At 38.0% G+C, this 25,641-nt stretch overlaps 1 protein-coding gene across 1 annotated transcript in view; it reads right to left on the minus strand.

The window, feature by feature from the left end:
* Positions 1–25,641, minus strand: part of LOC149775946 (uncharacterized) — a 107,257-nt gene that overhangs the window by 67,550 nt on the left and 14,066 nt on the right. The window contains exon 2 of the mRNA XM_089941426.1: positions 5,126–5,307. Coding sequence (XP_089797552.1) covers positions 5,126–5,307 — 182 coding nt within the window. The remainder of the gene's footprint in view (positions 1–5,125; positions 5,308–25,641) is intronic.

Genomic DNA, 25,641 nt, shown 5'->3' on the forward strand with positions numbered 1-25,641 from the left:
GTTTCTTGCATGCATTCGAAATCGAAAAAGATGAAATTGCCTTTCTTCTTGTGACCGTCCTCTTTCTCTGGTGGGGGTTGGTATTTTTGCACGTAGCATTGGTGTTCCAAGTCCACGATGTGGTGACAAATGTGACATTTTTTCTTTCCTGAACATACGTGTGCCTTTGTATTATTGGTACGTATGACTTGTTCACACGTAGGGCACAATCTCAGGAGCTGACAAGCACATTTCTTCTGTGAACCTTGCGTTTTCAGATGTTGTTGGTAACAGGTAGGGCTGACAAACGTGCGCAGACAAGTTGAACAAGGCACTGGTTCTTCGCTCAGACAGGGTGAAGAGGCCAAACATCCTGAGCATTTCAATCCACAATGCTTGTGTTGCTCTCGATTATTATAACCATGGTCACATTTCTCACAGTAATAACCGTATCCCAGGAATCCGGTGATACTGGTAATGGTATCGAAATGGTCATCGTGATAATAAACATGAATGTATTTTCCGTCCTTAAAATCTTGCCCTCGAAACAAAAGAGGCCCGCGCATTTCTTGAGGGTGCACTTTCAAGGTGTATCGTGGAGCTAGGACATCTTGCAATTTTTGCATCGCAGGAATGCCACAGGGTGTGTCTTTGGACAGGCCAGCTTGTTGCAACAGTAGTTCTGCTTCGTTTCGTTGTTTGGCTCGGTCCGATTGTTGAATAGTTTTCCAGGCTCTTTTCCATTCTGCCGTGTCGTTCTTGTTGGCATAGGTTCGTCCCACCACGATGGCTCGGGCTAATCACATCTGGTCTTGAGGGTTGTTAATTTGGACGAGACTCTTTTTGGTGCTACGAAGGTCGTTCACCAATAACATCTTTTTGCGTCCAGTGCCTTGAGGAGGAGAGACGTGGGTCATGTCCAGTGTGGCTTTACCATCGGTGATGTCAAACTGATCATTAGATTGTTGTACGTGTTGAATCTTGTCCATGACTTTGGAAGCGGTCAATTCTGCAGGGGTGCTAAACTCGATCCAAACAGGGGATTTCAAACCGTCGTGTTGTATGGAAAGTCTCAAGCGATCGTCTTCTTTGGGTTGACATTGTCGCTTGAGTGCAGTGAGCAAAGAATCCCACACCCCAGTGATGAACACTTCTGCTTTCTCTAACGGCACTTCAGCCTTGAAATCTTTAAACTTCACCGTGTATTTGTAAGCCGTGGTTCTAAATTTTCTAGAGGAGCGCTTTTCCGTCTCTCGAATGGAATAGTATTTTTCAGGGTTGACTAAGGGTGGTGAACTTGGTTTAGAGGTTTCAAATTCTGGTTCACTCATGTCCTCTTCAAAATCACTGGCATGAATTTGTGCCAAGATTTCAGCCCTGGTACGAGGCGATAGATCACGTTTCTGCCTCTTACTTTCTTCTCCTTTCTTCTCAAATGAATAGGATCGTTTCATTTTGAGTGAAAAACGTCAAATGACTCAAGTTCAAACACCATAGACTAATTTATAGTCATGGCAGACTAGCGTATATAAAAGGGTGTGTGTCTTGTTCTTTCACTATTCATTTCACTCTCAAGCCGAGCACAACGATGGAAGAGACTAACCAAATCGAACGTTTCGTCAGAGCTTTGCGAGTGGTCATTAGAAAATTCTCTTCAGACCAGCCTACGGACTACTCTCCTTCCTTTCGAGATAAAAGTCAAGATACTTGCTATATCTGTCAGAAGAAAGGGCATTGGTCTTCAGAGTGTCCAGACCGTCAAAAGAGAACAAAAACAGGGGCTAAAAAAGACAAAAGTCAAGATACCTGTTATTATTGTAAAGAAAAAGGACATTGGTCTCCAGATTGCCCAAAAAAGAAACAACAGGAGTCAGAAGAAAAGAGGGATTCTTCTTCAGAAGAAAGGGATTCTTCGGAAGAAGAGAGGGATTCTTCTGAGGAAGAAAGAAGACAGGTGAAGAAAAAGAAACAGGAGAAGAAAAGAAGAAGGGAAGAAAGCGAGGAGGAAGAAGAAGAAGAGGAAAAGAGTGTGACGGTGAAGAAATTTAAAAAACAGAGAGACTAAACAAGGAGACAGAAGAAGTCAATGAACTTTTAATTAAAGTGTTCTGTTATGAATTGTGAATTGGATTGTAAAAAAATGGAGAAAAGAATAAATTAATGATACAAGGTAAGTGTCTTTGAGTTATGATTTTAAAATAAGAACGTACACTCACGCACTCATACGCAGAAACGTACTATAAGGGTAAAATGGCTATTTAATATTTTTTTGAGTTATTGGCAAATTGAAAGGCTATCTCTTTTCGAGAAATGTGGGTGGCCCTGAAAAGGGCCTTTTTTCTTCATGGTGAAGGGGTGAGTTTAAGCAATCATCTTTAACTGCCTTAAGCCTTTGCCACGGCCAAGGCCTACTTCTGGACTGCGTAATGATGATGATTGGGTTGAAATCGCTAAGGGTGGTACGGTAGGCTTAGTCACAGGGTTGACGTGTTTAGCTCGGGAAGGTCGTATTCTCTTCGGTCGTGATAAAGAAGTCTGATACATTTGTTTCAGACTTCTTAACTCCGCTAAAATGTCCAACAGTACCGTGACCGTTTGATTTTCACCCTCTTGTTTCTTTGCTGCTACTTCTTCTTGCTGTTGTTTTTTTCTTACCTCTTCTTCTTGCTGCTGTTGCTGTAGGAGAAAAGCTTGTTCCTCTTCCTTTTGTCGTTGTATAAATTTCTCCAATTGTTCTTTCTGTCTCTGTCTAAAATTCTCCACTTGCGGTAATGAAGAAGGTAACGAAGGTTCCGGAACAAATTCTTGCGAGGAGAGAAAATCCACAAAATCCCAATTCACCTCTTCTGAAAGTAAGTCCGGGTTCCCTTGGGCGGTCTCCCCTGTTGGTGCACCCCAATGGATCGTTTTCTGAGTTTCCGTCATGTTGAATCACTGTCGCATAGATTGACTGCACACAAGCGCTAGCGAATCTATATAGACCACGTGACGTCACAGACTGCTCTCTTCGGATTGGATGCGAGCTGACTGAATTTTGTAACGCGTGTTCGGATTGGTGAATGAATTCAATCCGTTTCAATCCTTCCTCTACCTATAAATAAGCGCAGTTCACTGCATTGATTCATCTGTTCTCGTCGCTTCAAGATGTGGACCACAGTTGAGACATCCACCCTTGTGTCTTCCATGATGTTTAGGACGGACATGCTCATGTATGTCCGATCCAAGTGGACCGTTGTCCACAGGACAAACACCAGCCTGTGGATACGTAGGATCTACGTTGAAAGACAAGGATGCCTGAAAAGAGTGCTGATTTACGGACCAACAGTGAGACGCAGCCTAAGGACAAGAAGAAGACCAATGCGGTGCCCTTTATGTTAATGAATACATTAGCATAAACCCAAAGGCCCTTTTCAGGGCCAGCCGTATTTCTCGAAAAGAGAATGACTTTTCAATTGCCTACCCCATTTTTTAAAAAATTTAAAAAAAAAAAATCCCCTGTTCAATTTCCCTTGACGCTATAAAGTCCCACTCTGTTTAAATTCCTTTGACGCTATACAGTCCCCTATTCCCATGTTAATTTCCCTTGACGCTAATCTGTCCCACGATTTTTCTCCATGTTAAATTTCCATTGACGCTAATCGTTCCCAGGGGGGTCTGTAATGCTAATTCCCATTGACGCTAATCTGTCCCCCTTCACTACTGACGTCCGCCTCGCATGCGGAAGGTCGCGAATTCAAACCTTTACCGATTCGTACCAAAGTCGTAAAAAAGTGGTACTAACAGCTGCCTTGCTAAGCACTCTTCATTAGGAGGTTAGTGCTAGAACTGGTCGACTTGGTGTCGGGATAATGCGACTGGGTAGGACATGATGCTGCATGTCTGCAGCATGATGCCCCAGTGCAATAAACTGCTAAACTACAGACATCGTAGTAACATGGCTGTATTTTTTTAAAGCTACGTTAAGAATAAAACACACACACACACACACACACACACACACTACATTCGATTTGAGTGATTCATTAAAGAAATTAAACAGTGACAAGCACACTGATATTTTGTTTATAATAGGAAGCAACGTGATTTATCTTAGTTATTCTGTAAGGATTATTTGAATACACACAACTGGCCCTTAATTAGCGTTCACATAGTTTTGCATCTTTTTGTGCATCCATTGGTAAATTGTTATGTTCCTTTTCAAATTATGGAAAGTCATTATTATATGATGACCAGAATCAAGAGCGTGTTAAAGGACAATTTGACACAGAGGATGCTGTATTACCTTATTAAAGAAACAAGTGATGCTATTTTTTTAAAATTCAAAACATAAACGAGTTTGATATTAAATCATGTCATAGCGTACAGAAATAAAGAATAGCATGCTAATATATGTACTCTTAATTCAGTTACATTATTTTTCACTTTAATTATTAAAACGCGCAATATGTAAACATTTTAGGACGCTAACATGCGCTATCACCCAGATGCGAACAATTTAAGGGGACGTCACTGAAACAGGATTATTGATTTTTATGGAATGAGACAGTAGTATCCCAGATACATACGTGTCTGTAGAAGGCATTCAATGTTTAAACAATAAGGTTAATTGTAACGATGGCAGTTACCAGGGATGACAGAACAGTTATTTGCTCCTTTCAGCACCAAATCTCAAATATTCCCGCCCTGCGTGTTAAAGCGGTTTGGATCGTTTTAAGACAATGCCTACTTTAAAATGGATTTAAAAGGTATTATATGCCTTCTAACGTGAATACTACGCATTGTGAGTCGAACCGATTGTCTACTGTTACTTAAACGCAAGGTAAAAGAGATTCAGCCCCTACACACACACGCGCGCGCGCGCGCGCACGCACGCATTTACCATTGTGCCTTGGGAACGCCATCGGGGGAAAACTTTCTTCCGTTAAAAGTCGGGCAAAGATATTTAAAGATAGGTTCCCCGGGGCATTATGCTAAAAACAATTGGCCGGCACTTGGATATGGGCATTATATCAAGGACACTGAATTGTGACTGGTGGTATTACGTCGAGATATAAACGTTTTCAACCCCCTCCTCTGCTTCCGACAGTTACTATGTCCCCCCCCCCCCCCAATGGTTGAATGACATAAATCTATTGATGAAACAAACATTGAGAGTCGTTGTAAAGTTGTGGAACTCAGTGTCAAGCCCACTTCTCTGAAATTCCTGGTAAATGAATGTTCTTGCCATCTCCTTGTACGTCGGGTTTGTTTCATGATGGCGGATGTTGGAGAAATGCTCTTGTATCGTGGTATTCATGTAGTTGATATCGGCTGCATGGCATATTGTCACTGTGGAAAGTAAAGAAAGGAAACAAAAGTAGCAAACATGAACACATTTGTTTCAAGAAAGGAAACAAAAGTAGCAAACATGAACACATTTGTATCAAGGCCAATACAAAACTATATCTCCACCCAAAGCGTCCTTTTATGTCCAAGCTCTTGAAATGTTTCCTTAATTCGATAATAAGATTTGAAATGCATTGCAGATTTCAGCACTCAATTATGAAAATGTACGCGTGCACTATGCATAGCTTATATGTTTTTATCAAGCCCAGATAGTGTCAAACGTGTTCTGTAAGAAAAACAGGAAAACACACACAGACACACACACACACACATATATATATTTATAGACACACACATAACATTATTGTAGGATGGAATATAGTCGTATCAACATTAGTGCGTATCAGACTCAACGCATGACGACCCAGCAAATAGCTCTCTTCTAGAAGACCAGAGGTGGGCAAACTTTCCAGTGCAAGTGCCACATACACAAATTTACACCTTGTCGCGGGCCGCATAGTTCATTAAGTAAAATAATTAACAATTGAAATAGCAAAAACAAAAGGTTTTTCTAAATAACATCATAATTAATTTTCAGTTGTTAATACGTTGTTAATATTTGAAAACTTAAACTTCAAAGGAAGCACATTTATATGATAAACAGAGTAACATAAACAGAGTCAGTGCGAATGATGACTTGTTCCTAGGCCGCATGACAGCCCTTGGCGGGCTGCATTGCCCACCCCTGTAGTAGACAGTCACTCAGGATTCATATGACAAGGTGTACGTAAACCAATATAAAATGGTACACATATACAGCAGACAGAGCAGAAATTGCAAGTCTTGGATTATACATGAGAATGAAACAACTGTGAAAAAATGGTATCGTATAAGTCAGAGAACATTTTAAATTTGTTCCCTACCAAGACTCTAACGCACATTCGCGGGTTAGGGAAACAACTGTTTTGCCCGCACGCGCTCTCTCTTCCATGCACATAATACCCCAAAAGAATGGAAGATAGTTGCTGGTATAAGCATTTGTGCGCAGCAGACACAGATGCATGACTCCAAGCTATTAACTCACATCTAATGCACAGTCACTCCAGCAACCTCTGACAGAAATCACGAGACAGGGTACCTTATTTGATTTTGTCAGATATACATGAATGCCTTCATTCAAGACTACGTGATATCCTTTATGTGGTAAATACTGTTAGTCGAGAAGGGATTATCGCGCACAGTCATGGCGAGAGGTGCCATAACTGCAAGACCTGGATATCAGTTGAGGATAAGTTCTAATTCTATAACCATTATGCTACTTTTCTGTCTACATTTAATCTCACTTCATATTTCACGTGAACTCAAATAGGGTTCAAGCATAGCGTACATTAATATCTCGAATCGGGAGAGAACGTATATTTTAAGAAGGTGTAATTACTGGGACGCCAAGCGAGTCCGTCTGCTACTCAAAATTAACGATATTTACACCTAATCTCCACAGTGTTGGAAGTGTGCATAGTTCAGAGTTTTGGGATCAGTACGTGCTCCAAGACGGAGGGAATAAACCTACAAATCTTGACTTTGAATATCAGCGGTATTACTAATAAAATTAACAAAATAATTGTTCAATCTAAAACTTTGACAGAATTTTAATACAAGAAACGTACGGAATATCGATATATATATATATATATATATATATATATATATATATATATATATATATATATATATATATATATATATATATATGAGTAGCGCCCCCGACAAAAAAAAAAAACCAATTTTAAAACTATTGCAAACCATTACATTCAGCGTTACGCTCTACAACCATGCATTATGGGGGTGGGGTGGGTATTTTAACTGGGTATTATCAGACTTAGGCAAAAGTGAATGACTCACTGATGCACATAAAAAACTGCAAAAGTTGATATCAACCTTTATAAATCCTAATAATTTAATAGATGCCTTTAGATATTCTACCTAACCGCTCCAATGGCCTAGTTAGAGTGTCCGCCTCGGATGCGGGAGGTTGTCAGTTCGATCCCCGGCCGTGTCATACCAAAGACTTACACAAATGGTACACACAGCTGCCTCGCTTGGCGCTCAGCATTAAGAGGTTAGTGTTAGGACTGGTGAGGGTAATGTGACTGGGTGGGACATCATGTTACATGTCTGCGGCATGATGCCCCAGTGCTAGACATCACTATAACCTGCGATATGACTGAAACATTGTTAAAGCTACATTAAAAGTTCGATAGCGGAAAAGCTCACAAACTCTGCAGTCGGAGTTTGTGTTATTCCATAAGGATTAGTGAAGCACTGCAGAAGAATCTGGAACCAGTCATGACTGCCTCATGTCTATTTAAATCAATTGATACAAAGCCAATCATTATGTTTGTAAAAGGCTTGCTAATGCAAAATATTGGGTGTAGATGTCTTCAAGATTTCACACAGAAATGATGAGATAAAAGTGAGAAGACGAAGATCGCTATTGGAGAAGCAGTGCAATGTTTACTCAACGAAGGTCAAAAGAGACTGATCCTGATGTCTTGGATGATAGAACAGATGAGAAATCTGTGCAACTACAAGGTCTTAATTAGCTAAACGTCAGTATGAATAAGACATTTGGAAAAGAGAACCAAATATTAATCTGGCCAGTTGAAACTTTGGAAAAATGATATCTAGGAAAACTACAAAAGTATGAAACACATTAGTTAGGAATTTGTTTTTGTTTCAAATGTTCGCAACATTGTGGTCACTATTAGATGCTTAGCCCATTAGTCCAACACAATTAATGAGTGGAAATAGTAGAAAGGGGGTTGGTGGGTGCATAAGGCCCTTATTCTAATTGATAGGGACAATTCGCGATGCTTTGTGGAACAAAACATAAAACATAGTAAACATAAATGGTCATTAACTTATCTTAATCCTATAATGGGAGACTTTATGTAGTGTGTGTGTGTGTGTGTGAGAGAGAGAGAGAGAGAGAGAGAACACTTAGAGAAGATCACCACATTTTAGACAATGAATCTACATCACATTCCACTGTATACATTGTAATCTTTTCTATTATAAGGTCTGGCAACCCTGCACACATGGGGGGGGGGGTGTTGGGTTAAAGCATGAATTAATTTATTTCTCTTCAGATTTTGGTATTACAATGGCAAAGAAGTGACGCAAAATTGAAATTAAAACCAAATCTAGTTATATTCTTTGTAATGCACTAAATACAAAAGAGTTCAGATGGTTGTGGCTGACACAAAGAATTGCATCACTTGTTATGTTTACGTTCTCGTTTATAATGGTGGAATCTGCATTTTTGTCTTTGGAAATATCAGCATGAGGACTTCAATTAGGTACACTCATATATTTTAAAGCAATAAAAGTCAGCAAATGTAGTGAAGTGATTAGATGACCATTTTGATAGAGATAACTAAAGAAATATGGCTTAGCCGTTTCCTTCATGAGTAAATTAAATTATGTTTATTCACTGACTACTGGTTGAACGTCTCTCTCTCTCTCTCTCTCTCTCTCTCACACACACATACATATATATATATATATATATATATATATATATATATATATATATATATATATATATATATATATATATATATAAATAAATAAATAAATATATATATATATATATATATATATATATATATATATATATATATATATATATATATATATATATATATATATATATATATATATATAAACACACATCATAAATAATGCCTATATTTATTCACTATGACCAATAGGTCAAGACATGTAGTGCCCCGATATTTTGGGGGTTATTGTATTGTTATTGTTCTTGTTTTCGTCATCTTTATCTACGTCCTTTGTAAGGATCTTGCCGTATTTTACCGATTTGTTATCTATATCACATGCAAAAGAGTAGCTTACGCAATTGTTTTTCTTAGACATACGAAACGTTCCTATGGATATCTTTGAGAACACACTTACGAATAGCATAGTGGTTTCTTACGTTTAAAAATGGCGAAAAACTTGTATGCGTAAACTTGCATTGCGTCGTGAAACGGGTCCATGTGCTTAATTATTGTGTCCAAGTGATATGTTTGGGTAACTAGCATTTATATTTCAAATTAATCATTACGACACTGGTAAATGTTCACTCTATGCTAATTATGGCTACCTATAGGTGCGAAAGCCAGTAATATACTCATTTCAACCTGCCTGAAATATTAGAGGCTCTGTTAGGGGGCTGTATAAGCATGTGGCTCCCCATGTGTGTTTATTGTTTTATACCAACTGAATTGTATAATTACAGCGATATAACTTTTCCTGTTTCATTATCATAAAAATGATTTTTGTATGTAATACAAGATTAATGTCAATAGTTCATACTCTAACATTGTTTTTAGCAATTTCCTGTACAACTTTACATCCATTTTTTCAAATGAATAAAATTAAATATTAATTTTTGTGTCTTTTAGTGTCCATCTTTTGTAGATGTGATATAATCATAAAAAATTCCCCACCCTTCAAAGTTATTGATGGACTTAAATACGATGGTCAGATAGCATAATGAAAATAAAATATACGTATATAAATACAGTCTGAAATACTGAAAACTATTCTTTCATTATATCAATTTCTTTCTGGTGAGTGTACGTGTGATGATGAGATAGGAAGGATGGTTTATTATTGGTTTATGGTTTATTATTAAATAAGATGCAACTTGTGCCATTACACTGTTGAAATCAAACAACATGCTTTAACTCCGCTCTGTTGACAATGTGTATGTAGACATGTCCCATTGACTACTCAAACCAACACCAGGCAGGGTTACCCAGTATCTACTGTCGGTGTCGATCAGAGCGCTAATGTCAATTATAAATCATGTAGCAGACATTACATGGGCTATTGACCATTATAAGCAACACCAGGCAGCGTTATCCCCGCTCTATTGACATCCTCTATCAGTGGGACAAATGTCAATCAACTCTCATGCAGAAGACATTACAATGGCCATTGACCACTCAATTCGATGAACACCAGGTCAGGTTAGATGACCGACTATTGGCATCTGGTCAAGTGTGATTGGTCAGAAATATATTCATCCACATACCAGTCTCACATTTATTGTATATATGATTGCTAATAATAATAATAATGTATGTACAAAAAAAACTGCACTCATTTATCATTCTGCATCATTTAATAAAATGAAGATGCATATTCATTAAAATATACTATGCAGTCTAAAACAAGTGTAGCACTGTTTCACCACAGCTGTAACGTATACATCGATAATCACTAGAAAACACTCTTTCTATCCACTCTGTACATAGATACATAAATGCATACATACATACATACATATACACACATACATACATACATACATAAATACATACACACACACACAGACATACATACATACATACACATACATACATACATACATACATGCATACATACATACATCCACGCACGCACGCACGCACGCACGCACGCACACACACACACACACACATACACACACACACACACACATACATACATACATACATACATACATACATACATACATACACACACACCACGGCAATGGGTGGTTTGTTGTAGATTCAGGGTATCGATATCGACCCAAACTAAATACTCCCATACTGAAACCAAGGCATGGGACAGACCAGAGGTATAATGACGTCCACTCAAACGATAGAGTTGCCGTGGAGAGTGCATTTGGAGTGTGCAAATGAAGAGTTATGTAAAGGAATAATGTGTTCTCATATATTTTAACTGCTTTTATGAAATGCTTGAAATAGTTCACCCTATTTCAGAAAGAAATTACTGAATTCCTTTTCACTAATTATATATTATTTGACATTCTATACATTGTTCATTTTCAGAATTTGAAAACAATACCTTAATAAACATGTCTAATTAAGAGATCCCTTTTTATTTTCAAGATTTATCACTCTTCAGGTCGATATTGAAATATATTACCAGCCTTGTCATAGTATGCATTAAATAAGTGGAAGATTAAGGTGACCAACTATATGTGCATGTATTACTACAGACAAGGAAATTTAATGTCAGAAATTGACTAAACGTTCCCCAAATCACAAATAATTGAAAACTAAAGTAAGGTAGGCATAAGATAATAAAACTATAACACGTGAAGTTTCAAACTATTTACTGAATGAAATTGGTTGGACAGTTGGTCGTGTGGGCTCGTCACCATTAAAAGCATGGTGGTAAGTGATCATATCTGTATCATAATGTTTCAGAACACTACCAGAAAATATCACATTGCTGTCCACATTTACTGTAGACATGGTACATTGTCTCACCTTTATATACCTGTATAGATATTAACCATGGTGCAAAACACTCCACCAGGCATTGCTAAGTCTACACACTTTATCCCTACCCTTTTATGGAAGCATTTGCCATACTTGAAAGTGTGTTTAATAACCCACTGAAAGTGTGTTTAATAACCCACTGAAAGTGTGTTTAATAACCCACTGAAAGTAATTTGGAGGCTTACAAATGGTATTCATCTTTCTTGTTCTCTATAAATAGAACCATACATTTGCATTTATATCAATATTAATTGTACATGCATGTGGAACCACTGTATGGCTGTTATTCTCTGTAGGGCTCATGGTACCAATTCAGCTTCCAATGTAAACCTAAGCAAAACACTATGATATTAAAAATTCAGTGACACTAGATTTCTAAAAGCTCAACATCAAACGTATATTTATCAGTATAGACACATCTTGATGACAAGGTCTGTGTAGAGAAAACCATACAAACTGCAGCATGTTCTGGATATACATGTGTTTGAAATATGTACTTCCAATTTCGCACCAAAGAGTCCGTTGCTAATTTCAAAAACAAGTTTTACAGACTCAAGGACTAGATTATACATTTCATTTTAAGTCATCCATGACCAGCCAAATCAACACTCTATTTTATCCTAACCCCTTTCTAGACTGGTCCCCAGTTTCCCGTATCATTAATTACCGTGAATCATACAACTCCACTAAATGATGTTATTCGAGGTTTCTGCCAGGTGATTCATTTTAAAATAATTGTAAATAAATGATGTTTTATGATGCATTCTATAATTTCTGCCAAAATACTTTTTGCATGTTCTAATTACATGGGCAATGTATAATATTTCCAGGTGTAACTGTGGATCACTTTGATTGAACCACGCTCTCCGTGGATATTGCTTGACAGCGTAGTTCATTTGTTGTAAAAACACTTATTACCTACGATATTAATTTTCAAACACTGGGCAGTTGTAAACAACTTTTTTTTTCTCACCAGATCGCAAATATTGAGGGTTACCATAAAATATACTTTTTTGTTTAAATACAATTTTCTTCGATTGAGTATTTGACCAAATCACACTACTCGATGATCAGTACAAAACACCGTTTCAACTTGCAAAAGGCCTCCGCTTGTACCATGACAAAGCATGAGCTGCTTGTGTATTGACTCTATGTATTATGTGTTTTTGCATGTGAATATCTTTGTACGAAGCTCATAACATTCTTACGAAAAAATGCCGTTGGTGCTTTCATCTATTACAATGCTAAAGGCATTTCCTGAATTAATGTATCTTTGATGATCTTTGCTATTACCATATTCGATAATTACGTCACTGGAGTATTTGCTGACTTTTCACAATTTATTCTCAAACGATTGGCCAAGCTTAGTCAATTAAAGTATGAAGAAGCTTCAAATACATATTAAAAAAGTATACAACATATTTTGAGCCTCTTTGATAAACCTACATTATACATTTAAGCGAAACAGTAATTTACTCTTTTTAGTAACGTTAGAAAGACTCCATTGCCCCCGTAACATAATCCCATATTTGTATATGCTGATGAATTCTTCCAAGAAACTAAACGTATCAAGCTCCGAGTTTTTCCCCATTTATATAATATAAGATAATTCTTTTATATAATATATTCTCACAATCTTTGTGAATTATGATGCGACTACAATATTCTCGCACAGTACATTCATTAGTAATTTAAGCAACAATCAATACTAAATATTCTCACACAAAGAAAACATATATCGGTGAAATACATTCCGCTAGCTATATATTCTCACACATGGAAGCAACCTCAGCGGGTTGAGGTTCGTAGGCACTTGCTCGCATGTGATTCAAGGGAAAGACGAGTGGTATTGAAGACTTTGGCCTACATGAGTAAGCTCGGTCCAAAAAGTGCCATAATGATACTACTAAAGCAGAAGTATGTGATACAAAGTTATCAATTATTTATGGCGATATATGAAACTCGATATATTTGCAACAATGAAGAATCATATGACAGACAATCTACCGTTATTGAACTAACTAAAAGCTTTTAGCAAATCACACGTCTTGCAGTTTCCTTAGATAATAAATCGTTTCCCAGATACATTGATTGCTTCCAGTTATTTATGTTCGTTTCCCTTAGTTAAGATCCGTCCATTTTCTTTCATAGTTTCTTTTTCCTGTTGCCAAAATGTGCATGCTGATTACTTCAGATGTGTCACGTTTGTGTATGCTTCAATCAGTGTATGTATTTTCGTCGTCTCCAGACGAATACCCTGTTTTTGGTCCAAACATAGGCAAACTTTGTTATGTACAGCGAGCCGTGGTCCATTCTCGAAGTCAAATGACATTATATATATATATATATATATATATATATATATATATATATATATATATATATATATATATATAATTGCACTTTGCTATACATTTTAATAGCATGCCTTTTAATACGAGTTTCATGAAAACAAATAGTGCAAAGTAACTGCTATAAATCTGAATTGATGCTGTCTTGCTTCATTGCAAACAATTGATAGCTTTAGACTACATTTACCGAAGTCCCAATTCATTTATATTTTATTCGACTCTTTCGTGCAACGGTTTCATTTAATTAAAACCGTTTTGTCATGTTTTCGCTATGTCCCCAATCTTTTAAGCTAAGGCGAAGATAATAAAGTGGAAAGAAAATGAGCAGAAAGAAACCGAAGACAAAGAAACAGAAGACGAAAGAGAAGATGAAGATGAGGAGATTGCGGAAGAAAGGAAAATAAAATCGCAAAAAGGAAGAGTGACCCTATGAAATAAACACAAAGGATATAAAGATAAAAAGTGTAATAAAACATTGCTCACCACACTTCAGCAAAATAATCTGATAATGTAGTAGCCAGCTGTACACTACGATCACTTCATTGTTACCACTGCTTCCATTCAAAACCGAAACCTTTAACAAAATACTTCACTTCAGCACACGGCAGGACGGCAAGACGCCCTGCTCACGCATCACGGTAGAAGAAAGAGAGGGTCTGATTCCTGTGATAAAGGGATAGATATGATTTGACAAAGAATAGATACAACGTCGAATGCCTTGTCTCTCGTACTGGGGCGCGGCATCTCTCGTCCTTACTGGAAAACATGAACAACAGTTAGATCACGGTATTCATGAAGTACCGAGGTCTAACGTCCCCCTCTTATAAAGAGGGGTGGGTAATTGGGTTTGGCTGCGTTATCCAGAGGATGACCTCCCTCGATATTATAGCTCGGCGGGAGTGAAAGAAGAATGAAATTTCAACAGAGAACTGAGCGAGAATACTGATAAGAAATAAACAATACGAGCCCCCTTTGACAAGAAAAAATCAAATTTAATCAAAAAAATTACAACGGTAATTCAAATTCAAGTTAGATTATATAAGTAGAATTTAACAGGTGTGTCCAGTTAGGAGTTATCACATCATCATACCGAGAGGTGAAAGAGCGCAATATCCACGATTGATTGCATCACCTTCATTCACTTTGACCGTATATCAACGTCTCCTAGTTCATCCTTCCTGGACTCTAGGTTCTGGCCCTTCATGGACTTCCTGGTCCTTTTACTCTGGCCTCGTCCTTCTTTCTTTCTTTCTTTCCCCGTACTCCTGTCTTCGGACTGTCTCGTCCTTCTCTCGGAAAGGTGTTCCCTAAAGGACACATTTATCCCAGTATACTATATCCTTCCTGTTCAGAGGCACATACTACAATTCACTTAATCGTTATTCAGAGCCTGTGGCTATCCACACACAGCGTACATTCTGACTTAGTACGGTAGGACATTAACCTCACTTTCCAGCGGCATGTCTTAAATTACCACGTGACTACTATGTTTTACCGTATTAATTTACCTATGCTACTACATGTTCGATCACTATTGCATGAAATTCAAAAGAAATGTAACTCATGGCATTCCTTGACTACAAGATTATCCAAGCATTACAAAATCATATATAATTAGGTGATTATCGTTAACTCACGATGATCTGTTATTTCATATAACCATATGAAATCCTACACGTGTGAACATTTGGATCGCATGCAATCAATTCTACCAATAAACTAATAACTATAAAATTAAAAAGGTAAATTGCATAACAATTCTATCGTCAACACTTTCAATGAAATTGAATAAAATACATTGCATAATAACTCTCGCATCAACATATTTTCATGAAATTGAATAAAGCAAGTTGCATAACAACTCTAACATCAACACTTTTCCATGAATTGAATAAACGGTACATAATAGGGAAACCTAGTCATTACAAACACATTTGCATAAAGCAAGCAATCAAATAATAAAATATTACTTGAAACTAAAATTGCGTACCTCGTCGCTGTTTTTCTTTCTTTTTTTTTTCTTTCTTTCAGGACTTGTGCGTCCTAGCAATAAACATGCCTTTCTGTTTACACGACGACCCACTGGTCCCTTTCTTGTTTCACGAGGAAAGCATTAATCTTAGGCTTCCACGGATTAGAGACAAAGTTTCCTCTTCTAGGAAATTCCCAGACTAAAGAATTTACACTAGGGTCGTCACTTTAAAGTCAGGTTGCTATAAAGTGTACGTGCTAATTTATTCTACCCAATCGTAGGCAAGGGTCCCTAATATTTCCCAAAGAAATAATTTCTTAAATCAGTTTATGACAGCTCATAATCTGTGTACGACAGTGCGTCACAATTTTCCCTTTGAACATATGATAAGTGGACATAGGTTCCTACCGAGAGGTTAGGATCGGTAGCTCAAATGTTTACTTCTAAAAACCGTTTAAAGATACCCCGATCAATTTCAGTGGGTCGGAAGTATTGCTCCTTTGAAGTTTACACTGACATGGGGGGGGGGGGGGGAGATGAGCGACGAAAGTTCAGAGTGACCCTTCACAAAGACTTTCCTGGCTTAACTGCGATAACTTTAATTGCTAAATGCATTCAACTTTAAATTTTCTGTACTTCAAAATTCAACACTTGACACGAGGTTTACATTGAATAAAAGGTCCAGGTTCCACATCACGAGGACCCATTGAGTAGAAGAGCACCAAGAACAGTCGAAGATATCCTGGCAAGATAGACATAGGTGTAAATCTTTGTAAATCGACAGTTATTTAACAGTTGAGATCAAAAGGTAAATCTGATTTTCCAACGTTTACTTGCTGAATTTAACGCAAACAGGCTATCTTGCCAACCACCGATAGTGCTGTCTGCAAGTTTTTCAAGACTGTCTGGTGAAAATGGCGAGAAGGTTCGAATGAACCGGATTCGCCCACCGGAAGCAGCCTTCTGCCATGTATGTTAAAGTTAGGAATACATTATTGTTCATCCTATGCGTATAACTCTTGTGTTTGCGATGTGCTCTGTTAGGTGACGTTACTAATTTCTATGTTGATGAGTACAAAATAATGTTTATCTTTCCACTTTCAATTGAAGGCAGTTTTCTAAACTTCCATTCCATTTTGGCATAATAGAGTCTATCTCCACGAAGCTCTGCCGAGGGGAGAGGGAGACAGGAAAGTTAACCCAGCAACTGGAATTTCCTTATCTTGGTTGAAACTCCCACATACATTATTTGTCTGACCCAAATGATTTTTTTCCATTTAAATCAAAATAACTTTTGCATTATAGTTAGCAGATCCAAAACACAGTATTCCTCGGGTATTATTGTTGCCTCTCACTCTAGATAAAGGTCATCAGCTGTTGTACTTTTTATATGAAAAACTGAATAATTATCTAAGTACAATTTAGCTATATATGCTGTTCTTAGAAAAAAAAATCAAGACAAAGAAAAGGTTATAATTGTTATCATGTTGCAAGTCTCGAGCCACTTGGTTTTATTTGTAAACGCTCAGTGATACAAATATGTTAATCAGGGGAATGGGGTGCCCTGTTGACTCTACACACATACTACACACGAGAAAATAGAAATATAAAATCATTTGCCACTTGGTTAAGACAGACGGGAGGTCAACCAGGGTGCTGTTGCTGTAGAGAGATAGAGATACAGAGGAAGACAAGTTGAAATATCAAGTACGTTGCATTTTGGAGCATGCAAGCTAGCATCTGCAACTGGTGGTGGACACTGCAACAGCCAGCCACGTGAACTGCATTATCCTATTTCGAGTAATTATTGCTTATATGTCTCTATGGAATTAATTTTCAATGTAGTTGTTATCCACCTGATGGAGATATTAAGTCGTTTTGGTATTCTTTTATCTTCAGCGATTGTTTCACAGAAAACTCCAGAAGTTAAACTGTAAATCGAGTTTGTCCTAGATTATAGCACATATTCAGCCATAAACCCATAAACTCTTTAATACACCCCGATCCTCGATCGCCTAGGTAAAGAGATATAGTTATAAGTGAATTCTAGTGGTCGACACAAGCAACTATAAAACTTAGCTATTGCATTTGTTTAATTTTAAGCAGTATGGAAGGTATTGGACTATTATGTGATCGTAGCTAGTCTTGAAAATATGGATGGATTTATTTGAAACTTGTGGCATTATGGCCCTCTTACAACGATATGTATATATTGATCAATCGCTGTAATAGCGCACTTGTTTTTAAGATCTATTCTCCTTTTGACTTTCAGTGGCTAGCCGCAAACATGGTCTCTATGAAAACAGTACTGTAATATGTTTGGAGTATGCACATTTGTTTATTTGTTTATTTCTCTCCATTTTAAGGATTTCTTAGATGTTTGTGATTACTTGTTTGATTATGGGAAGTCGTTGCTGGGAATATAGTCCTTAGACCGAAATAATTATCCAGTTACTATGAGCAAAAGTCACGGAGTGAACCTGTAGTAAGTTTCCATGATACCATGATTTACTTTTTATCAACTCAGGTTAGAACCGCACGAGTGTCCTTCGAGTTCAGTAGTGCCTAATAAAATTTAGTTGTGCAAATTGATTGTGTGACTCCAGGTGCAGTATTAATGATTGGACACTGGTAAATTATACAATAGAATAAACTAGAAGGGACTGTTCCGCCGTCGTCAGGCGCCATTTATTGTTGCTGGTATATATGGTGCAAAGTTACATGCTACATGTGGCTTAAAACTTATATTTGACTGGCCTAAGGTGGCGTAGTAAAAATAGTTCCATTTATTAGGTGGTTGAATTGTATAGCTTCACGGCGTGAAATGCTGGCGGTACGTTAGGGAAACTTAATGAAAAGAAACCATGCCGTTGTGCAGTTGACAGACAATTGGGAAATTGTGTGATTTGTGGTCTTGTGTTAAGTATAGTAAAATTCTATACAGAATGGACATCTTGACCTTACCAGTTAATGACAGTAGTTGTATTAGAGTATTTGCAATCAAGGGAAGCATAAGACTCTTAGCGGGATTCGCGTCAGAATTTTACATCGTTCGGTAAAGAAATCCCTTTGGTTATTACAGCACTATCCATAATGTAAGTTTATTCTCGACGTCATCGCGATTACGAACCAATCGAACTTTGCTATTCGACTAAGTGATTGCTCTGCATTTCTCCTTCATGCCCCTTCAGAATTCACAGAACATATACAATCGTTAAACTGTTAGTTTTGTTTATGAGACACCATTATCATATTATTATTACCAAATCGTTTCTACAGATTTTCAAAGCTTTGTTTCTGATGGGGGTGTGTGGTTCCGACATGGAAATGGGGATGACTTGTAATACACTAAATCAATGATCCACTGGAAACAAACTTCGAACCTGTATGCTAATGTTACTGATATATTACTGATATATTCGTTTTCATCGTATACTTTGGGATGAATAAGAGAGACACTTCGCACTTTTAACTCGAGGAAATTTTCTTTGATTTCCATTCTTGTTTTATTAGATATTTGCCAAAAAAATGTACACATACCGTAAGACACAATGTACATATACCGTAAGACACAATGTACACATACCGTAAGACACAATGTACACATACCGTAAGACAGTATGCTAGTGTAAGCTTTAACATATCACCAGATCAAACACAAGCCTTTAATGATATCAAGCAAGAAATTATATTTTCACCAACTTTTAACACATTATGATCGAAATAGAGAAGCAGTTGTGTCTGTAGATGCATCTTCTTTTGGACTAGGTGCTGTGCTACCGCAGAAGCACGGTAGCACTCAGAGACGGTGCCGTTAGCATCACGAGCTATGTCATAAACTGAGCAACGCTAGGCTCAAATAGTAAAAGAGGCTTTTACAATCATTTAGGTATGTGAACGCTTCAGTAACTATTTAATTGGGTCACATTTCAAACTTTAAACTGACTATAAGCCATAAGTATCACTAATGAACCCTTAAAATTACTAAATAACCTAATTATATACAAACTAACCTATAAAAAATATCCTTTTTAATTAACAATGCCCGCAAATTCTATAATTCTAACTGACAATGATTAATTACACCCCAAGACCGTAAAGCCACTAACAGGCAGTTTATAAACCTCAAGATGTTGGTAGTACCACTCCCCAAAGAGTAATAAACAGAACTCTACCAGCCATCAAAAACCACCTAGCTATAAATTGGAAGGGAACTACTATCAAAATTGCCCCACACTTTAAATCTAACCAAATATAAAAAAGGAAAAAGACATAATACAGTACCAAGCTAAATTTGGAAAAGAACTACTATCAAAATTGCCTCAACACACTCAATCCAACCTAATAACATTACAAATCCATGCAAATGACCATCAGCAGGAAATTAATAAAACAACCCTACCACACCACCACCGAAAATCAGATAGGTAACATAAAATTCTCAAGATATGATCTAGAATTCTAGATAGTGCCAGCCCTTACAGGAAAATATACAGTAGCAACACAACATACACAAATAGCACCACAAGTAGTGAAAGGGGCCACATTAGCGACAATGGGAATTAGCATTACAGACCCCCACCCGGGGCCACTTTAGCGACAATGGAAATTTAACATTACGAAAAACCCTGGGCCACTTTAGCGACAAGGGGAATTAACATGGGAATAAATCGTGGGTCACTTTAGCGACAAGGGGAATTTAACATGGAACTATAGTGTGGGTCTGTCTAGCGACAAGGGAAATTAACATGGGGGAATAGAGTTTGGGCTTGTCTAGGGACAAGGGGAATTGAACATGGGATTTTTTTTTTTTTAAAAATTTAAAAAAGGGGTAGGCAATTGAAAAGTCATTCTCTTTTCGAGAAATATGGGTGGCCCTGAAAAGGGCCTTTGGGTTTCTTCTGCTTCTTCTTCTATTTCCTCCATTTCCTCATCCACCCCCTAATCTTTCCCAAAATTCCTTTCTTCTTCCTCTTTTCTTTTTCTGGTAACCAGTCTGGGTGCCCCATAGCCCTGAACTTCTCTTGTATCTTTATCCAATTGCTGTTGAGTTTTTCAAATGCGTCTTTTTTCTTTAAGTTTTCTTTCTCCTTTCTTTCTTTACTCCACTTGTCTTTGATCTTCATGACCTCTTCCTCCATCACTTTTCTCATAAGTTGTTCCGATTTCTTAATCTGGTCCAGGCCTTTTTTAACAAAGGACCACTCTGTCCATTCCATTACTTCTTCCAAAAAACACCTTACTTCTAGCACATTATCCATGGCTTCTTTCAAGTGGCCAATCTTTACATACTCTGGATCTATAAAGCCTCTTAGTCTTTTTACTTCTTCTTCTATCATCTCTGCCACCAGATCCATGGCTGATTTTAGGTTTGTCACTTGCCTTCTTACAAAATCCCTGGTTACTTCATACTTCCATTCACGTTCAATCCTTTCCACTGCATAAGCTCCATCCACCATCCAATACCAAATGTCCTTTAACTGGTTAAACAATTCTGTTACAGCTACCATTTTCTTTCCTTTATTCCTTAGAATGGTGCGAACGACGAACGTTGTGGGTTCTTATACTAAAAAGTGCGGACGTGAAGGAAAACATCCCCCTAAAACAAAATTGATCTTACCTAGATCATGACCAAACAACGTGCGGACGTGAAGGAAAACATCCCCCACTTTTCTCATTTCATATAATAAAACCCAAACTATACTCTTCACATACGCTAAGAAATAATAAAGAAACCCATAATCTACTATTCACACAAACTTACTTGAGCAGTTACAAACACAAACACAAACACACAAACACATACACTCGCACTATGAATAAAGAGTTATTGTTTATATTCACACTACTCTACCTACACATTGGCAAATTGATGGTTATTTCTTTTCTTGAGTATTGTGTAGCCCTGAAAAGGGCTGTTTTTTTTTTTTTGAACTTCATGGACACCTGGTTAATGGTGACACCTTCCAGGCCTAGCGCCACATACACATCTTGTTCCCCAGTTACTTTTTACTTTTTTGGGGGAGAGAGCAGAGGCAGGATATGTGGCTTCAGAATCCCAATTTTCGGTTTCTGGGATTCTGAAATTTCTTCTTCTCTCCTTTTCCTCCTCCTCTTCTTTGTTTCTTCTCTCCGCCTCTTCTTTGCATCTTCTCTCCTCCTCTTCTTTGTTTCTTCTTTCCTCCTCCTCTCTTATCCTTCCCTCTTCCACAATGGCTTCCGCGGCTAGTTCATTTAGTATGCGCCTGGCATATTCCAGATGCACATGAAGTTCCAACAGTTTCGCCAGTCTCGTGTTCATTTTTGGTGTTGATCAATCAACAAGGGTAGCTAGACTGCCGAACGAGTTACAATTTATAGTGAAAGCGCGGACGTGAAGGAAAACATCCCCCTAAAAAACATAAAATTGATCTTACCTAGATCATGACCAAAAACAACAACGCGCGGACCTAAAAGAAACACTCACTCACTCACTTTTTTATGCTACCCATCACTAAAATTTAAAAATTTTTTATAAATCACTTCAATAGACTATTTACATACGCAAAGCAATCCAATCTAACCCCAAATCTACACCTGAAACACCAAAAAACATTATTTTAATCTACTATCCATACCAACTTGCGTGAGCACTTACAAACACACAATCCTATACACAAACACATACCCTCACATTTTTTTTAAAAAAGAGTTAGTGTTTATATTCACACTACTCTACCTACACACATTGGCAAATTGATAGTTATTTCTTTTCTAGAGTATTGGGGTAGCCCTGAAAAGGGCTGTTTTTTGTTTGTTTTGTTTGCTATGGCAATCTTTTTTTAGTTTCTAAGAATGCGATGTCCTCTAAGGATAGACTTTCTGGCGATAGGTCTGCTTCTTCGGAAAGAGAAGAAGAACTCTTTGGTGTCGATACGACAATCGACAAAGCCTCTGTCAGCTTCAGGTTGCTGCTGTTGTTGTTGTTGTTGTTGTTGTAGCTGCTGCTGTTGCTGCTGTCTCTGAAGTCTGTACTTCTCTGTCCATTCTTCTTTCTCCCTGTTCACTTCTTCTCTGAAGAGCTCTTCTATCAGGTATTCAGTAACTTTTAGCATTCTCACATTCTCTATTTCTTCTGGCTTCGGTATCAGACTGTGTCTGACCCTATGCAAATTCACGTAGGCTTCGTTGAGCTTAGCTAGTTTGGAGCACATCTTCGTAGGAGGATGAGTCGACAATGGATGGTTAGACTGGAAACAACCCCGGTTCTTAAAGTCAAAGCGCGGCCGTGAAGGAAAACATCCCTCCACGGTTCTCGAGCCGCAACGTTCAATGAGTGTCATGAGAGGGATAGTAAGAAATTAAAGAGCATGAATCCAACATTCTTATAGCTAAACAAAAGACAAAGGCATTTTTTTCAAAACACATTTTTTATTCAAAAATCACTTAACACTAAACAACAACATTTCTAACATTTTTAACAATAATCCAACATGATAACATCAAACATTTTTTTAAAAAATGACAAACATTTTTCTCAATTCACACTCTACTTTAAACAGGGCTGACAACGTTGTGAATGAAATTGTGATTTCCACTGTTGGAAGTCATTAGGCCATTGATGGACACTACGTTTCCTAGCTTGAGACAAAAGATAAGCATAATGGTCACAAAACCATCGATCTACTTTCACATCGTTTCTAGAAGAAGAACGAGGATCAAAATGAGTCACTAAATGTTCTAAGGAATAGCCCAGGCTGCGATGATGCAGAAAATACACGCAGTACTGTCCACACACCAAGGAATCTGTGCCTTGTAATTTCACATTATTGAATCGGGTGGTTTGAGCATTTCTTCTCATAAAGTCAATAATATCGTCTTCCAAAGGGGGCAATCCGTACGAATCGAAATATTCCACACATCCTTCTTGAGGAAAGTAAACGGCTACCCAGTGGGTTCCTGGGAGATGACTGTCGTCCGTGTTAATGACATAAGCTTGATGGTTTTGAGGTTTGCGATGAGGGAGTTCATCTTTAGCACAGACGACAGGATTCCAAGAAGCCGTATACGAACTGTGGTTTAAAAGGTAATAAAGTTCCCAGGTATCCATGTTTTGTGTGTTTTTTTTCTTCTTCTTCACAGGTAATAATAAGTCGTCAATTCGATCTGACTTTTTGCTTGAAAATGTCTGACAAATAACCGTTTCTTCGTTTCGTCTCCTCACTCTGATTCAGGAGAGCTTCGATACGATGGATCTCTTGAGTGGTTAATGGTGGACAAGAATGTTCACGCAAGTCTTTACACCACTGGTGCCACACGTCTTCGTCCGAGATGAGACTCCAAGCCTCGTCCAGATACACGTCCAATTTTTCTTCTTAACTCAACTTCAGGCATGTATCGTGTTGAATTTGAATGGGATGATTGTTTTGACATCCATAGCAATCTTTCTTGATCAATTCCGTCATTTTTTCCACCAAGTGTTTGGCAAAACAGCAGACTAAATGGGCTTCTTGTTCTGGCCATCTCGACTTCATCATGATCACTTCTTCTTTTTCCATGGTCTCCTCACATTCCATGTCCAAAGTTTCTCCACTAGGTAAAGAGGGATAACAGTCTTCCATGGCTTCTAGTAATCTAGAATGACTTCTCTCAAACTGTTAATTTCTATGGTATTATCGAATTCTGCATACAGGATGACGTTCACCGTTTCATCAGGGTCTCGGTCTTTGAACTGAATTTCCACACGAATCTGGCCGGATTTTATAGGGTGGAAATGTCCCTCGTCGCTGCCTTGGTCTGGAGTGAAATCAAAAGCCCACAAAGCATAGCCTCCTGCATAATCCTCGTACGTAATACCGTGACTTGTATTGGTTCCTAACTGTCCGGTGGCTTCGTACAAGGACAAGTACGATCTCAAGTAATTCTTCTTGGTAAAGTCAGGTTCAAAAGGTCGGGTACACAAGGTTTTGCCATCGCGACTGACTTCGGTTTTGGACACGCCAAAGTGTTGAAAGTAGAAAGGATTTTTTCCGGCAGCTCCGTTGAAGGCTGTATTCTCGACGATACCAACGATCGAACGTATGGGTAACTGTCCTTGGAACAGATGATCTTCGATCATGGATCGCTGTCCCTTGGGAATGGTGAAGGTTTTCACTTCCACGCGTCGTATGGGATACTTGGCGGTCGTTCTGCTCAACGTCTGACTGATGTCGTTTCCCACCTAAGGTAACACTTCCACACGGCGTACGTAGAGTCTGGCTTCTTGGATTTTGGTTTTGTAACCGTCACTATCAGCCAGTAAATGGAAAGCGGTACTGCTACGATTCAGTCTCAGGCGGACATCCACCCCGTTCAGCAAATACTTTTCTTGCAACCACATGTCCAAATGCAAACGATCCATCAGTTCTAAACTTGTGTCGACTCCCGTGATTCTCTTTCTTCGTTCTAGAAATCCATCATTGTTGTCTTTCTTTTCATCAGTTTCCAATATTTCAAACTTGGTAGGTTCGTCAGCTTCCCATACCACACAGGCATCGAGATGAGTGTTCTTGGCATCTATTCCGTACGTCAAAAGATTTTCCAGGTAGGCACGATAAGGGTAAGTATCCATGCTGCTACTGACCAGTTTGTTATTCAAGTACAAGTCCACTCCACTGAACAAGGAATGGATGAAATTGTTGACGGGAGCTAC

Source organism: Sinohyriopsis cumingii, chromosome 18 (assembly GCF_028554795.1).
Source record: "Sinohyriopsis cumingii isolate HCF-2022 chromosome 18, ASM2855479v2, whole genome shotgun sequence".
In the NCBI taxonomy this organism is placed as follows: Eukaryota; Metazoa; Mollusca; class Bivalvia; order Unionida; family Unionidae; genus Sinohyriopsis; species Sinohyriopsis cumingii.